The 13,098-nt window shown below is 48.7% G+C and overlaps 1 protein-coding gene across 1 annotated transcript; it reads right to left on the bottom strand.

Annotated features, from left to right (window-relative positions):
• Positions 1-4,050: 4,050 nt before the first annotated feature.
• On the bottom strand, positions 4,051-7,897 carry LOC148134674 (keratin, type II cytoskeletal 8-like). Its single transcript, XM_087985473.1, has 9 exons — positions 7,454-7,897; positions 7,148-7,356; positions 6,732-6,792; positions 6,546-6,641; positions 6,260-6,424; positions 6,046-6,171; positions 5,453-5,673; positions 4,983-5,032; positions 4,051-4,505 (listed from the first exon to the last, which is right to left on the bottom strand). The coding sequence occupies exons 1-9, from the start codon at positions 7,880-7,882 to the stop codon at positions 4,357-4,359; spliced, it is 1,506 nt and encodes a 501-aa protein (XP_087841599.1). The 5' UTR covers positions 7,883-7,897; the 3' UTR covers positions 4,051-4,356.
• Positions 7,898-13,098: the final 5,201 nt, after the last annotated feature.

Raw genomic sequence — 13,098 nt, 5'->3', positions numbered from 1 at the left:
GAATGTGTACTGAGTGGTGTCAGTGATTGTGTACTGCGTGGTGTCAGTAAGTGTGTTCTGAATGGTGTCAGTGATTGTGTACTGAGTGGTGTCAGTGAGCGTACACTGTGTGGTGTCAGTGAGTGTGTACTGGGTGGTGTTAGTGAGTGTGTACTGAGTGGTGTCAGTGAGAGTGTACTGTGTTGTGTCAGTGAGTGTGTACTGCGTGGTGTCAGTGAGAGTGTACTGCGCGGTGTCAGTCAGTGTGTACTGCATGGTGTCAGTGAGTGTGTACTGAGTGGTGTCAGTGAGTGTGTACTGAGTGGTGTCAGTGATTGTGTACGAAGTGGTGTGAGTGAGTCTGTACTGAGTGGTGTCAGTGAGTGTGTACTGAGTGGTGCCAGTGAGTGTGTACTGAGTGGTGTGAGTGAGTGTGTACTAAGTGGTGCCAGTGAGTGTGTACTGAGTAGTGTCAGCGAGTGCGCACTGAGTGGTGTCAGTGAGTGTGTCCTGAGTGGTGTCGGTGATTGTGTACTGCATGGTGTCAGTGAGCGTGTACTGAGTGGTGTTCGTGAGAGTGTACTGCGTGGTGTCAGTGAATGTGTACTGAGTAGTGTCAGTGAGTGTGTACTGAGTGGTGTCAGTGAGTTTGTACTGAGTGGTGTCAGTGATTGTGAACTGCGTGGTGTCATTGATTGTGTACTGAGTGATGTCAGTGAGTGTATACTGAATTGTGTCAGTAACTGTGTACTGAGTGGTGTGAGTGAGTGTGTACTGTGTTGTGCCAGTGAGTGTGTACTGAGTGGTTTCAGTGATTGTGTACTGAATGGTGTCCGTGAGCGTATACTGAGTGGTGTCAGTGAGTGTGTACTGCGTGGTTTTCAGTGAGAGTGTACTGTATGGTGTCAGTGATTGTGTACTGGGTGGTGTCAGTGAGTATGTACTGAGTGGTGTCAGTGAGGGTGTATTGCGTGGTGTCAGCCAGCATGTACTGAATGGCGTCAGTGAGTGTGTACTGAATGGTGTCAGTGAGTGTGTACTGAATGGTGTCAGTGAGTGTGTACTGAGTGGTGTCAGTGAGAAGGTGCTGACTGGTGTCAGTGATTGTGTACTGTGTGGTGTTAGTGAGTGTGTACTGAATGGTGTCAGTGAGCGTGTACTGAGTGGTGTCAGTGGGAGGGTGCTGACTGGTGTCAGTGATTGTGTACTGTGTGGTGTTCATGAGTGTGTACTGAATGGTGTCAGTGAGTGTGTACTGACTGGTGTCAGTGATTGTGTACTGAGTGGTGTCAGTGAGAGGGTGCTGAGTGGTGTCAGTGAGTGTGTACTGGGTGGTGTCAGTGAGTGTGTACTGCGTGGTGTCAGTGAGTGTGTACTGTGTGGTGTCAGTGATTGTGTACTGAGTGGTGTCAGTGAATGTGTACTGAGTGGTGTCAGTGAGAGGGTACTGCGCGGTGTCAGTCAGTGTGTACTGAGTGGTGTCAGTGAGTGTGTACTGGGTGGTGTCAGTGATTGTGTACTGCGTGGTGTCAGTGAGTGTGTACTGAGTGGTGTCAGTGAGTGTGTACTGGGTGGTGTCAGTGAGCGTGTACTGAGTGGTGTCAGTGATTGTGTACTGAGTGGTGTCAGTGATTGTGTACTGAGTGGTGTTTTTGAGTGTGTACTGCGCGGTGTCAGTCAGTGTGTACTGAGTGGTGTCAGTGAGTGTGTACTGAATGATGTCAGTGATTGTGTACTGAGTGGTGACAGTGAGTGTGCACTGAGTGGTGTCAGTGAGTGTGTACTGAGTGGTGTCGGTGATTGTGTACTGCGTGGTGTCAGTGAGTGTGTACTGAGTGGTGTCAGTGAGAGGGTGCTGAGTGGTGTCAGTGAGCGTGTTCTGTGTGGTGTCAGTGAGTGTGTACTGTGTGGTGTCAGTGAGTGTGTACTGAGTGGTGTCAGTGAGTGTATACTGCGTGGTATCAGTGAGTGTGTACTGTCTGGTGTCAGTTATTGTGTATGGAATGGTGTCAGTGAGTGTGTACTGCGCGGTGTCAGTGAGTGTGTACTGTGTGGTGTCAGTGATTGTGTACTGAGTGGTGTCAGTGAGTGTCTACAGGGTGGTGTCAGTGATTGTGTACAGGGTGGTGTCAGTGAGTGTGTACTGAGTGGTGTCAGTGAATGTGTACTGAGTAGTGTCAGTGAGAGGGTGCTGAGTGGTGTCAGTGAGTGTGTACTGTGTGGTGTTAGTGATTGTGTACTGAGTGGTGTCAGTGAGTGTGTACTGCGTGGTGTCAGTCAGTGTGTACTGAGTGGTTTCAGTGAGTGTGTACTGAATGGTGTCAGTGATTGTGGACTGAGTGGTGCCAGTGAGTGTGTGCTGAGTAGTGTCAGTGAGTGTGCACTGAGCGGTGTCTGTGAGTGTGTACTGAGTGGTGTCGGTGAGAGGGTGCTGAGTGGTGTCAGTGAGAGGGTGCTGAGTGGTGTCAGTGAGCGTGTACTGAGTGGTGTCAGTGAGTGTGTACTGAGTGGTGTCAGTGATTGTGTACTGCGTGGTGTCAGTGAGTGTGTCCTGAATGGTGTCAGTGATTGTGTACTGTGTGGTGTCAGTGAGTGTGTACTGGGTGGTGTCAGTGAGTGTGTACTGAGTGGTGTCAGTGATTGTGTACTGAGTGGTGTCAGTGAGTGTGTACTGAGTGGTGTCAGTGTGTGTGTACTGGGTGGTGTCAGTGAGTGAGTACTGTATGGTGTCAGTGAGTGTGTACTGTGTGGTGTCAGTGATCGTGTACTGAGTGGTGTCAGTGAGTGAGTACTGTATGGTGTCAGTGAGTGTGTACTGAGTGGTGTCAGTGAGTGTGTACTGGGTGGTATCAGTGATTGTGTACTGAGTGGTGTCAGTGAGTGTGCACTGGGTGGTGTCAGTGAGCGTGTACTGAGTGGTGTCAGGGAGTGGGTGCTGAGTGGTGCCAGTCAGTGTGTACTGGGTGGTGCCTGTGAGTGTGTACTGTGTGGTGTCAGTGAATGTGTACTGAGTGGTGTCAGTGAGTGTGCACTGCGTGGTACCAGTGAATGTGTACTGTGGTGTCAGTGAGTGTGTACTGAGTGGTGTCAGTGAATGTGCACTGTGGTGCCAGTGAGTGTGTGCTAAATGGTGCCCGTGAGTGTGTACTGAGTGGTTTTAGTGATTGTGCACTGCGTGGTCATTTTAAGAATTTATTTTGTTCTGTTTCATTTTGGCGAGGTGGGAAGGCAGAGGTCTCGAGCTGAGTATTGAAGATCACTTGAGGAATCAGCTTGGGAGGTTTTTTTTTCTGAAGAAAAGCCTGAATAGGTGTGTCCAGCTCTCACAGGACCAGATATCTGGGTTTTCGATTTTTTTTCAGTAATATCGGAACCGATTGTGTCCTGAACATAGTTGGAAGCTTCAGTGAATGTCTCCTGGCTGCCACTCTCTCTGAATTTCCCATTAATGTTTCTCTTCCTCCTGAGTTGCAGAAGTGCGTGCGTGAATCAGTGTCTGATTTTTTCTATTTGCCAGGGAGTGCTGTTTGTGGGATGTTGCTATAACTGAACAGTTAATTAGTAATAGTTACTGTACCTATTATCCTATTAAGTTTTCCAATCAAGTTAAGTCATTCTAAGTTTGTCTTTCTTTGATTGTATTTTAACTACAGCTTAACATTAAGTCGTTCGACAATTCGCATTGCATCTGGAACAGATGTTTTACATTCACCGTTATAATAAGAACAAGTTCGAGTCTAGGCTACCTTCTTAAAATATTTTAAGGGGAGCGGGTCGAGTCCATAACAATGGTTTCAGTGATGTTGTACTGAATAGTTTCAGTGATGATGTATTTGTGCTGTCAGTTGATGTACAAAATACAGTGTCATCTTTCTAAATATTGTAGTATTTCTTGAAAGTTAATGGTATAGGAATGGATAGTTCTTGAATTTCACAACTAAGGACGAAAATTGTTCTTTTTGTGAACTTAATAATGTGCTGTTCAAAAAGCAATCCAGATGTGCTGATTAGACGTTTATTGAGTAGGACAGAAAAAGTAAATCCCCAATACAATGTTGTACATAATATCGAAACAGAGTTCAACAGCAAAAGACTGGCTTTAGTTCCCCATTTTAAAGATACCAACAAAGATAGCATGAGTTACTTGACTGCTTTTCCCACAAACCCAAACCTTTACAAAGTTTACTTTCTTTGGTGCACTGGTTAAGATGTCAATGTTAACTTCATGTCAAAAAACTATGAAATGTGAACAGATGAAATAAGATGTTCTGAAGAGCAGACATGAAGTGAATCCAAACATATTAACCACTGCACTAAATGCAGTACTTAGGGGATGTATAACCTCTGACAATGAACTGCTTTGAGAGACTGTTGGTTTTAAATGAACCCTTGTTGACTCAGTCCTGTGCTCTTCATTTGATATGAAGTTTGTCCACTCGACATCGATCTGTTACTCACACCTAAATTCAGCGAGGTCTGAAAGGCAGATGATCCACCTCCAAAGCCCATGCCCTGCTGCATACCGCCTGGAAAAGGGGACAGAGTAAAAATAAACTTGACGTATTATCTGGGTGTTACAATTTAAAAGAACAATTGCAACATGAAAGATGACTACAATTCACAGCGTATCTTTAGTGAAGTACGATAGCCCAAGATGTTTTGCAGGAGCTTAATCAAAGAAACAATTTCCACCTTGAAATCTACCAGGACGATGAGAAAAAGGTGGCGGAAAATCTAGTTTGTGGAGAAGGAGACAGAGAAGGGAGAGAGAAGGGAGGAGTGATGGAAGCTAGTCCTAAACATTGAAAGCTGGTGTGGTGATGTAAATCAGGGATGTTAAATAGGATGGCAAAGGGTGGAGATTCGGCACCATTTTGCAAAGTCAAATGGTGAAAGCATCAGGTTTGTGAGGTGGGGAGTGATGATGGCTGATTGGAATGGAGCTGGGCAGATACTGAGGAGAAAGAATCATCGACCTTCACTCAGAACAGACATTCTCTTACCTTGGCTCTGTACTTGCTGGATGTTGAGGGTTTTTACCCCACTTGCCATCCTGTTGAGAAAGGAAACATTCTCAGATTATAGCGGACAATGACAGGAAATCACAGTCAGACTTCCCTCTGTTTCCTCAGGTATCTCCCTCTCCCAGGGACACTGACATCTCCTGGGCTACACTTCTGAATGGGCACAGTCAGGCTCCTTGCCCTCGGGCAAAGTGCCCAGTCGTTACTGTTGCCACAGGTAGTAGGTGACAGCAAGCTATTGGAGGGTGAGGAGTGGGGGTCCTGACCTTTCAGTGGGACCTGGAGGTCAGTCACTGATTACAGAACCACCTTCACATTCACACTGCCTGTATTCCATCCCATTCCATTCTCAGGGATCACAGCTACCAGTCAACTGCAAGTGCAGACTGGAATTTGCCTGCACAGCACTCAATGTGATGGCTGCGATTAGCAACTAGCCCTTATCTTACCTCGTCTCTTCTGTCTCCAGTAGTTTCATGTAGGTGCCAATTTCAATGTCCAGTGCAAGCTTGATGCTCATCAGCCGTTCGTATTCCTTGCATTGTGCGGAAAGCTCTTGCTGAGCTTGGAGGATGGCGTTTTCCAGATCCGAAATCCGACATTTACATTCTTTCAGAGACATCTCACCGCGGTCCTCCGCTTCCCGGATCGCTTCCTCCAGTCTCACACGCTGAGGAACATCAATATTCATTTGGTCAGTTCCTTCAGTGTTTGAGGCTCAGCCCCAGTGCTCCGAGCGAGACTTTGGCAAAAAAAAAAGGCTCACCCTCCTCCCCATGATTTGGGAAAAGCGGGACGGTGTGGATTGCAGACTGACCAGCAACACATTCCCATCGGGAAAGACAACAGGGAGCCCCCCAGGCGGTTAGAAATGGACCGCATTCAGCCGACCCTTCAATCGCTTCTGAACGAATTATTGCTTTTTGGATCGTGTGAGACAGGGAGAGAAGCCAGAAAAGACGGAGAGACAGACAGGGAGAGAGAGAGAGAGGTGTTTAAAAGTGTTTTACAGTGTTCAGTTTGATTTTAGACTTGTGCGTACCTCTTTTTTCAGGTTATCAATGTCTGCATTCATTCTCCGGATCTGATCTGTTGTCTGCTTTATCTCTACCTTCAGCGCATTGATATCATCGCCACCTTGTCCAGCCGCCATGGACAGTTCCTGCATCTGCAAACAGATATTGAGAACGAGTTAGTCCCACAGTTCACGCTCCTGCCCGAGTCAGAAAGATGGGCCAAAGAATAGGAACCTTCACCTTGGTCCGTTTCCAAACTTCCGCATCTTCGCGGCTTTGCTGGGCACAAGCTTCATACTGTTTCCTGGCGATGTCCAACAGCTCCTGCACATTGAGCTTCGGCCCACCCTCCAATTGCACGTTGACACATGTATTCTGAATCTGGGCCTGGAGCTCCCGGAGTTCCTACAGGGCACGGGGAGAAAGATTGGAAGGTGATTGGAAACCATTCGGGCTACATTGCATGAGACTTGAATGGACAAAAGATTGGCAAAAGGACAGCTGGTGAGGCAAGGCACATATTTACCTCGTCATAGATAGTCCGCAGGAATTCAATTTCATCGGTCAGGGCTTCCAGCTTCGCTTCCAGCTCCACCTTGCTCATGTACGAGTCATCGACATCCTAAAGAGCACAGGGAGAAAATACTTGGATCAAACTGACCAAAGGTGCCCGCAAACGGAGAACTGGAGCGTGTGGCTTTGTAACATTCACCTTCTTGACCAGGACAAACTCATTTTCCATTTCTGTGCGCTTGTTGATTTCATCTTCGTATCTGGAATGAAAGAGATTGTTTTACCGAGGCTCAAGTCTTTCTGGCCCGTCCCTATCACAGTCCCTGTTTGTCTCAGTCTCCGTTATTCTTCGCCTCCCCCTCCCGCCACCAACTAGACCCTGTCAAACCAGGTTCTGAGCTGGATCAGTCCCTCTGCCGGTGTTTCCCAGACAGTAACAGCCCGGCCGTGTGCAGTTCAGTGGCGCCGACAGAGCAACGCTGCGGCCCGTTCCCTCAGCTCACATTGTGGCCGTTTGTCAAAGTGATCTCATTCTGCAGCTGGGATTTGGTTTCGTTCCGATAGGAAACCGCCTCCGAAGCGATACGGGACCAAGTCCGGCAGCAGCTCACTGACCTGCCCTTGTAGTCCTCGACCAGCCCTTGCATTTGGAGCAGTTCAGCATCGAACCTCTCCTTCTCCTTGCGAAGCGTGTCCAGTTGGTTCCTCAGATTCTCAATGTAGGACTGGAACATGCTCTCGATGTTGGATTTGTATTCGCCTTGATCCTGCAGAAGTTTCAGTTTGATACTCAGCTGAGTATTGACCTGTTCCAAGTGCCGAACCTGGCGGGGTGAGATGGAGAGACAGTTAAGACAAGAGAGGAAAGACACAGAGAACCCAGTTTAGAGACCCACCTGCCTGGACCCCACTGAGCATTACCCTGGGAAGGAAATCAACGAATTGGTCGTTGAGTCCCTGGAGCTGCTGGCTCTCCTGCAGGCGGACAACGTTCTGACTGGTGTCGATTTGGGGTAAAGGCGCGTTCAGGTCCAGGGCAGCGGTTCTCTGGATCAGCCCCTGAGAACTCATTCCCCCGAAGCCCATCCTGCCGGAGCCCCCTCCTATTAGACTCATTCTGCTGCTGCCGATGCCGGACATCCGAGAGCCAGTGGAGAATCTGGAGGCTGACATCCTCTGGGTTGGTCCCAGGACGACACTTTGGGCGCGCCGGGATGTCTGAAAACTCCCTCCGCCTCCCAACCGATTGAAGCCGGCGGAAAACCCGGATCCATGCATGCTCCCTCTAGTTCCTATCCCTCCGCTCTTCCTGCTGCTGCTGGTGGTGGTGATGATGGTTTGCGATGTCATTTCGAGGTTGTTCAGGGGGTGGACAGAAACAGAGACCCACACTCAGAGTGAGAGAGAGAGAGAGAGAGCACACTCCGAAACTGAACGGCTCGGTGGGGCTGAGGGTTGACTCGGCTGCTTTTATGTCCCAGTGGATGTGTGAGGGGGCTGGCCAAGGGACTGACAGCTGACAAGGAGCCGCCCACAATGGAGCAGCCGACAGAGGGGAGGAACAAGCCGCCACCCTGTGCCCCCGGGGGCTGGGAAGGGGGAGGGGGAACGGGTCCGCTTGTGGGGAGCCCAGCCCCTCTCTCTCTCTCTCTCTCTCCTCCCAGACACGACGCCCACTCTGTGTCATCAGCTGTCTCAGGCCTTTCCTCAACTCGGCAGTGTGTGCTGCTAGCCCAGTCCCCTCCTGAACGGTCACCCATTCTCCCCCCGCCCCCCATTGCCCACATCCAACAGTCCGTGTTCACTCAATGCCCGGGACCACCCAGATCCAAGGCGGGGCTCGCACTCCTCTCCATGTTATGACACTCCTTCTGGCCCAATACCCACTTTGGCCTCTCCCTGTCTGGGCTCCCTCCAACCCTCAGAGACTCTGTGCATCCCTCCACCTCCGCCCGCTTTGAACATTTGCAAGTTGATCCGCCCAACCAGAGGCTGCCTTTTCGCGACAAATGTGTCTTTATTGCTTAAAAAGTTGCCTCTTTGAGCGGATTTCTGATGTTGAAAGTATGAATTGAAGTTGAAGAGCCTTGCTGACAAAGTTCGAGGACTGAGCTGTTTTGGTGCTTGTTCGGGTTGACAGGATGCAGAGAGAGAGCAGAGTGTGACAGGCGTTTGGAAGAACCCTCTTTCCACAGACACACAGTTCCTGAGGATTGTGTTCTAGAGGCTCCACCAACTGGTCAAATGGGCGAATTGACGAGAGCTTCCAGCGCCCATTGTTCCCCAACCAGCATCAATTGTAAACGTTGCAGTTCAGTGGTAATGTCCCTACCTCTGAGCCAGTCTCACTTGCTCTGGAGTTGCGTCACAATGTCTGCTAGAAGCTCGATTGATAGAATTGGGGAACCAATACTTTCGAAAGGGTTCAAATGAAAACAAAAGCGTCCATTTTTGGTGATTCATTCACGAGGGAACGGAATCACCAGCAGTTACTGGGTGCTGAGCTACTCCCTTGTAGTGCTTCAGACACCCCAGGTCGGAATGTATTTCTGGGTGCTCTATTTACATTTCTAGACAATGGTGTTATCCAGGAGAATGACAGTGCAGGAGTCAGGGATGATGGTGACCTGTTGTTCATGGCGGGAATTCATAGAAGGAATCCTTCCTATTCCTTCTTTTCCAAATTTCATTCCGTCATCAGTGCCCAGCCCAAAACTGGGTCCTTCACTCGTGGTCTGCTGATGTCTCATCCTGAACCATTTTCTTGACAGTGAGTCAGTGGTGGTTTGCCACTGGCTTACATTGTCAGGGGCAGGATGAGTAGACAGGTGCAAACCCACCCCCAGCCCAAATGAAGTTGTGCTGTTGCTATTATTTTGCAGCACACAGCAGCCATCTCGCCAACTAGCACCCTGTCCCTTTGGGATTTCACCTTCTGCCAAAGTAACTTTGTCAGAAGAACTGCATGATTTACTCGGGAAGAAATGTTCTGGAAAGTTCATCCCAATCTGCTCCAGCGCTGTCCAGGAAATCACATGCACGAAGTGGAAACCCATTCTGTATCATGCAATTTGGGTCCCGATTTCACAGGAAGGTCGGGAAAAGGAGAGCAGCCCAGCATTCAATCTTTTCTTCCTCTTTTCATGTTTAAGCCTGTGCTCCTCTCCTCTGCCTCCCAATGACCCGTTCAAGTAGAATAAAGTCTGAACCTTTCAGTTCAGTTTCTATCTTTAGTGAGTCACTTGTGAGTCTTCTCCCTCTGCAGGCCACCAAGGAAGTGTCAGTCTGCCAGCCGGAAATGAACGAACTCGCCGTTTTTATCAATCAATGAGATTGGAGCGCACTTGGTCGCTGAGTGCAGCTTGCAACAGAATCTGAACCGAGGAGTTTGGTGAATAACGGAGTTTATTGAGGGGTGAGGTGTTGCTTTTTGTCTGACTTGGTCAGCCTCTATGAGAATTGGCAGTGCAAAGTGCATGAGAGGGAACAGAGAGGCCGTGGTAATTGTGCGCTGTGAAACGTTGCACGCTCCCTCTCCCCCACCGCCAATCCCCCATGCAGCCTGAGTAAAATAAAAAGTGACATTGCAGTGAAATGGGGAAGTGATTCATTGTTGAGTATTTTGCTCACAGCTTTTTAAATACAAGAAGTACAATTTTGCCGATGAGACTAAAATAGGCGGGATGGTGGACACTGAGGAAGGTTATCAGAAATTGCAGCAGGACCTTGATCAGCTGGGGAAGTGGGCCCAGGTTAATGCAGATAAGTGTGAGTCTTGCATCTTAGAAAGTCAGATCAAGGTAGGAGTTTCGTGCTGAATGCTGGGGCCTTAAAGAGTGTAGTGGAACAGAGGGACCTTGGAGTTTAGCTGCATGGTTCTCTGAAAGTGGAGACGTAGACTCATAGAGATGTACAGCACGGAAACAGACCCTTCGGTCCAACTCGGCCATGCCGGCCAGATATCCTAACCTCATCTGGGCCCATTTGCCAGCACTTGGCCCATATCCCTCTGAACCCTTCCTATTCATATACCCATCCAGATACCTTTTAAATGCTGTAATTATACCAGCCTCGACCACTTCCTGTGGCAGCTCGTTCCATACACGCACAACCCTCTGCATGAAAAAGCTGCCTCAGCCTGTTCAGCCTCTCCCTATAGCTCAAACTCTCCAACCCTGGCAACATCCTTCTTTTCTGAAGCCGTTCAAGTTTCACAACATCTTTCCGATAGGAGGAGACCAGAATTGGACACAGTATTCCAACAATGGCCTAACCACAGTCCTGCGCAGCTGCAACATGATCTCCCAACTCCTGTACTCAATACTCTGACCAATAAAGGAAAGCATACCAAACGCCTTCTTCACTATCCTATCTACCTATGACTCTAATTTCAAGGAGCTATGAACCTGTACTCCAAGGTCTCTTTGCTCAGCTACTCTCCCCAGGACCTTACCATTAAGTGTATAAGTCCTGCTCTGATTTGCTTTCCAAAATGCAGCACCTCACATTTATCTGAATTAATCTCCATCTGCCGCTCCTCAGCCCATTGGCCCATCTGATCAAGATCCCATTGTGCTCCGACGTAACCTTCTTCACTGTCCACTGCACCTCCAATTTTGGTGTCATCTGCAAACTTACTAACTATAACACCAGGGTTAACATCCAAATCATTGCTATAAATGGCAAAATGTAGTGGACCCACCACCGATCCTTGTGGCACTCCACTGGTCACAGGCCTCCAGTATGAAAAGCAACCTTCCACCACCACCCTCTAACTACTACGTTTGAGCCAGTTCTGTATCCAAATGGCTAGTTCTCTCTGTATTCCATGAGATCTAACCTTGCTGACCAGTCTCCCATGGGGAACCTTATCGAGCGCCGTATTGGAGTACATAGAGATCACATCCACCGCTCTATCAATCCTCTTTGGAGTCACAGGCAGACAGGTCAGTGAAGAAGGTCTTTGGTACACCGGTCTTCATCAGACATGGCTTTGAGTGTAGAAGTCAGGAGGCTAAGTTGCAGTTGTACAGGACGTCGGTGAGGACACACTTGAAGTATTATGTTCAGGTTTGGTCACCTTGCTATAGAAAGGATGTTATTAAACTTTAAAGAGTGCAGAAGAATTTACAAGGATGTTGCCAGAACACGGCAATCTGATTTATAGGGAGAGGTGGACAAGCTAGGACTCGCCTGTTCCTCGGATGCTGCCTGCCAAGCTGTGCTTTTCCAGCACCACACTTTGTGACTGTGATCTCCAGCATCTGCAGTCCTCAGTTTCTCTCACCTGGCATGAGCTGCCAGCGGAAGTGGTTGAGGTAGGTACATTAACAACATTTAAAAGGCATTTGGACAAATACATGAATAGGAAAGGATTAGAAGGATATGGGCCAAGTGCAGGGAAATGGGGTCAGAGTGCATGCGCATTTTGGTCAGCATGGATCAGTTTGGGCCAAATGGCCTGACTCCGCGCTGCACGACTCGATGAAGCTCTATAACTCTCAATGTGTCAGCAGTTGTAAGGCTTCAACAATGTTAGAGTACCTCGCTTCACAGTGGGCAGGAGTTTATTGGGAACAGTAGGGCTTATTATTTACAATAAAAATAAATAAATAAGATGTAATGAAGCCTGTGGGACTTCCTGGCTACCAGTGTGATTCAAGACAAGCACTTTCCCAAGAACAAAATTGTCTAATTGGAAGGTGTGTAATCTGGCTAAAATAATATCACCTTTGGAATTTGGCAAGTTCTGGGCAGTCTCTGATATCAGCCCAGGGGCTTGGGCAAGGTCTGAGCTGCTCAGAGTGGTCACGGTTTGGTTGACCATACTACTGCAGCCTGGAGAGTTGGCCATGGTCAGCCCTGTGAATCCATTGCCATCAATCCAGTGAGAGACAGGAACACAGGAGCAGAGTTGTACAGTATCAGTCACGATGCTGGTTACTCATTGTTCGGGGCTACCCAGCCACGTTGCTGAAGTGGTGCACCATAGTCAATGTGAGGTGTCCATCCACAGACAGTCAAGTGTGGGTGCAGGTATCCAGGGTCCAGTGCTGCAGGAAAAACGCTCTGGAACATAATCATGGTGAGTGCAAACAGAAGAAAAGTGAAAAGGTAATGTGGGACAGCTCACGGTGTAAGTGGGGCGGAGATAGACCACGAAAGGGCTCAGGTCGAATTATCGATGGTGAGCAACAGCCTGACTTCCAAAGAAAGTACCCTCGAAGCTGTCACCTACCAACTGGCTTCATTCCTCCCATTGACCAATCAGACCGTACCCTCTACCTGTGTTCACCTATCACTGCCTCACTACTGCCCCACTCTCTCCACCCAAACCCTCCACCACACAGACCCTCCCCTTGACCTGCAGCTCCCATTACCCTCACCCCCCGCTACATACCACTGCTGGCATGTTGACCAGATGGGTTTGATGCTATCAGGCTCAGTGTGCAGATGAAGACTCAGATCGACTCACAGAACTCACGGCCCAAAGAGCTTCCACTCTCCTGAAAACCACAAGTGCTCAATGGAAATGAAAATGGTTGTGGCCAGGGCCAATGTAGTTG

Source organism: Chiloscyllium plagiosum, unplaced genomic scaffold, assembly GCF_037043375.1.
Source record: "Chiloscyllium plagiosum isolate Xiang-an unplaced genomic scaffold, Cpla_swu_hap1 HiC_scaffold_53X, whole genome shotgun sequence".
Lineage (NCBI taxonomy): Eukaryota > Metazoa > Chordata > Chondrichthyes > Orectolobiformes > Hemiscylliidae > Chiloscyllium > Chiloscyllium plagiosum.
This window is presented reverse-complemented; position numbering and strand designations above follow the sequence as displayed.